General features: G+C 41.9%; 1 protein-coding gene across 1 annotated transcript in view; it reads left to right on the top strand.

Annotated features, from left to right (window-relative positions):
- Positions 1–329: 329 nt before the first annotated feature.
- LOC102435626 (T-cell surface glycoprotein CD1a-like) overlaps positions 330–3,423 on the top strand; it is a gene marked incomplete at its 5' end in the record, with an annotated part of 23,965 nt that continues 20,871 nt past the window's right edge. The window contains 4 exons of the mRNA XM_006108162.3: positions 330–596; positions 1,037–1,315; positions 1,526–1,804; positions 2,128–2,221. Coding sequence (XP_006108224.2) covers positions 330–596; positions 1,037–1,315; positions 1,526–1,804; positions 2,128–2,221 — 919 coding nt within the window. The remainder of the gene's footprint in view (positions 597–1,036; positions 1,316–1,525; positions 1,805–2,127; positions 2,222–3,423) is intronic.

The raw sequence follows: 3,423 nt of genomic DNA, 5'->3' as shown, positions 1-3,423 counted from the left end.
CCTTATCTCTAGATTTTGAGTGTTTCCTCGCTGCCACCTTTCTTCATTCTCTATTCCTCCCGATGCCTTTTCTTCTCCTCATTTTTAAAAAAAATATATTTCATTGATTTTTTTACAGAAAGGGAGAGGGGTAGAGAGTTAGAAACATTGATGAGAGAGAAACATTGATCAGTTGCCTTCTGAACACCCCAACTGGGGATGTGCCGCAACCAAGGTACATGCCCTTGATCAGAATCGAACCTGGGACCCATCAGTCCGCAGGCCGACGCTCTATCCACTGAGCCAAACCGGTGAGGGCTCTTCTCATTCTGTTTGTTCTTTTGCCACAGCCTTCCAGGAGAAGATCTCCTTCAAAATGATCCACACTGCATCCTTCTACAATGATTCCTGGGTGAAAATTCAGAACTCTGCTTGGTTGGATGACTTGCAGACTCATGGCTGGGACACCAACTCTGGCAGAATTATTTTCCTGCGTCCTTGGTCCAAGGGCAATTTGAGGAAGGAAGAGATAAAGGAACTGGAAGAATTCTTCCGTGGGTTCTCTGTTGTAATGCCTCAAGAAATTCACAAATTTGCCAGTCAATGGAAGTTTAAATGTAAGTTCAATTCCCAAAATGAGGAGGTGCAATGTGCTGGGTGAGAGGTGTGTGTCTCAATGAGTTCCTTATTCCAATTTCCCCCACATTCAATCTCTTCAGCATTCTCTGTCTGTACATTTATTGTAACCTATTGTATTTCATTCACCCTGGGTTATTATAATCACAACTCTTTCACACTAAGTGCTTCCTTATTCTCTTGCTCTCACCATTTATGTCACCATCTTTCAACAATTGGCTCACTTCAATTTCCAAAAAAAGTCATTATTTCTTCCATCTTCAACTCCCATCAATTACACTTTTTCTAAATTTCTGATCAAACAAGACTTTGTTCCATGATCTCAAAACCCCCAAACTTCTTTTATTTCCTTTTTTTGTGCTTCCACTCATTTCATCTTTTTATTCCCTCTTTCCTCTAATTTACAATCCATCTTTCCTAGATCCCTTTGAGATTCAGGTAACATTGGGCTGTGAGCTGAACCGTGGGGGAGCCATTGTAGGCTTCCACCAATTCGCTTATCAAGGATCCGATCTCTTGTACTTCCAAAACAATTCATGGCTACCATCTGCAAAGGGTGGAACAAGAGCTCAGGATATGAGCAGACTATTCAATCAGAATCATGCCATGAAGGAAACAGTACAGAGGATGCTCAGTGACACCTGCCCACGTTTCCTCTTGAGTATCCTTGATGCAGGGAAGGCCGATCTCCAGAGACAAGGTCAGTCCCAGATCCTTCATCCAAGAATTTTCTAAAATTACACCCTCCCACCTTCCCTTTAAAATGAGAATAAGGGGTCAAGAGGGAGAATGATCATGCCTGATGAATTCCCAGCATGTAGCAGATGTGTCTGTCTAAGCTGATGTGAAGATATGAACCTCCAAATCTGTGTTAGAGTCCTTATCTGAGTATCTCTCCTGTTCTCTGCAGTGAAACCAGAGGCCTGGCTGTCCACTGGCTCTAATCCTGGTCCTGACCGACAGATGCTGGTTTGCCATGTCTCTGGCTTCCATCCAAAGCCTATTTGGGTAAAGTGGATGCGAGGTGAACAGGTACAACAGGGCACTCAACAAAGTGATATCTTGCCCAATGCTGATGGGACATGGTACCTTCAGGTTTTCTTGGATGTGGAAGCCACTGAGACATCTGGCCTATATTGCCGGGTGAGACATAGCAGCCTAGGAGGCCAGGACATCCTCCTCTACTTGGGTAAGAAAAACTGGGCCCCAAACTGGGAATGGGAGTAGATGGTCCACAGCAGAGCAGGAGACCCAAGTAAAACATTTGGGATTTATGGACTCCAGAACCAAAAGAATGAAACTAATTCAACAAATAGATGAATTGAAATTGAGAGACCTGCAGAAGTAGGAAGATGTGAGGGTTAGATGAAAGATTCAACTCTGAAGAGGGAGGAGAGAGGAAACAAGAACAAAGATTAGTGAGGCAAACACTCAAATAAAAAAGGCAGACCAGGGAAAGGCAGTAAACGGGGTGGGATTGAAATGACACCTTGTGTGCACCCAAACCCACAGAACATCATCAAGGTTCCGTGGGCTGGATCATCTTGGCAGTGATGGTGTCCCTGGTGCTTCTGACAGCTCTTGCATTTTGGCTTAGGAAGCGCTGGTGAGTATTTCGTGCCTATCTTTTTTTTTCATCTTTTAATTCTTTTCTCTTTTTTTCATCTTTATTGTTCAGATTATTACAGTTGTTCCTCTTTTTTCCCCATAGCTCCCCTCCACCTGGTTTTCACCACACCCTCTGCCCTTACACCCCCCCGCACTGTCCTCATCCATAGGTGTATGATTTTTGTCCAGTCTCTTCCCGCATCCCCCACACTCCTTCCCCCTGAGAATTGTCAGTCCACTCCCTTTCTATGCCCCTGATTCTATTATATTCACCAGTTTATTCTGTTCATCATATTTTTTATTCACTTGATTTTTAGATTCACTTATTGATAGATATGTATTTGTTGTTCATAATTTGTATCTTTACCTATTTCTTCTTCGTCCTCTTCTTAAAGAATACCTTTCAGCATTTCATATAATACTGGTTTGGTGGTGATGAACTCCTTTAGATTTTTCTTATCTGTGAAGCTCTTTATCTGACCTTCAATTCTGAATGATAGCTTTGCTGGGTAGAGTAATCTTGGTTGTAGGTTCTTACTATTCATCACTTTGAATATTTCTTGCCACTCCCTCCTGGCCTGCATAGTTTCTGTTGAGAAATCAGCTGACAGTCGTATGGGTACTCCCTTGTAGGTAACTGACTTTTTTTCTCTTGCTACTTTTAAGTATCTCTCTTTGTCTTTTGCTCTTGGCATTTTAATTATGATGTGTCTTGGTGTGGTCCTCCTTGGATTCCTTTGGTTTGGGGTTCTCTGCGCTTCCTGGACTTGTAAGTCTATTTCTTTCACCAGGTAGGAGAAGTTTTCTGTCATTGTTTCTTCAAATAGGTTTTCAATATCTTGCTCTCTGTCTTCTTCTGCCCCCCCCCCCCATAATTCAGATGTTGGTACGCTTGAAGTTGTCCCAGAGGCTCCTTACACTATCTTCATATTTTTGGATTCTTTTTTCTTTTTGCTTTTCTAGTTGGGTGATTTTTTCTTCTTCATATTTCAAATCTTTGACTTGATTCTTGTGATCATCTAGTCTGCTGTTGGTACTCTGTATAATATTCTTTATTTCAGTCACTGTATGCTTAATTTGGAGTTGGGCCTTTTTCATATCCTTGAGGGTCTGACTATATTTCTTGAGGGGCTCACTAAATTTATCAGCATTTTCTAGAAAGTTCTTGAAAAAGCCTTATAAGTTGGTTTTGAACCCTAT

This window comes from Myotis lucifugus, unplaced genomic scaffold, assembly GCF_000147115.1.
Source record: "Myotis lucifugus unplaced genomic scaffold, Myoluc2.0 scaffold_1830, whole genome shotgun sequence".
Taxonomy (NCBI): domain Eukaryota; kingdom Metazoa; phylum Chordata; class Mammalia; order Chiroptera; family Vespertilionidae; genus Myotis; species Myotis lucifugus.
The sequence above is the reverse complement of the archived record's forward strand: the minus strand, read 5'-3'. Positions and strand labels throughout refer to the sequence as shown.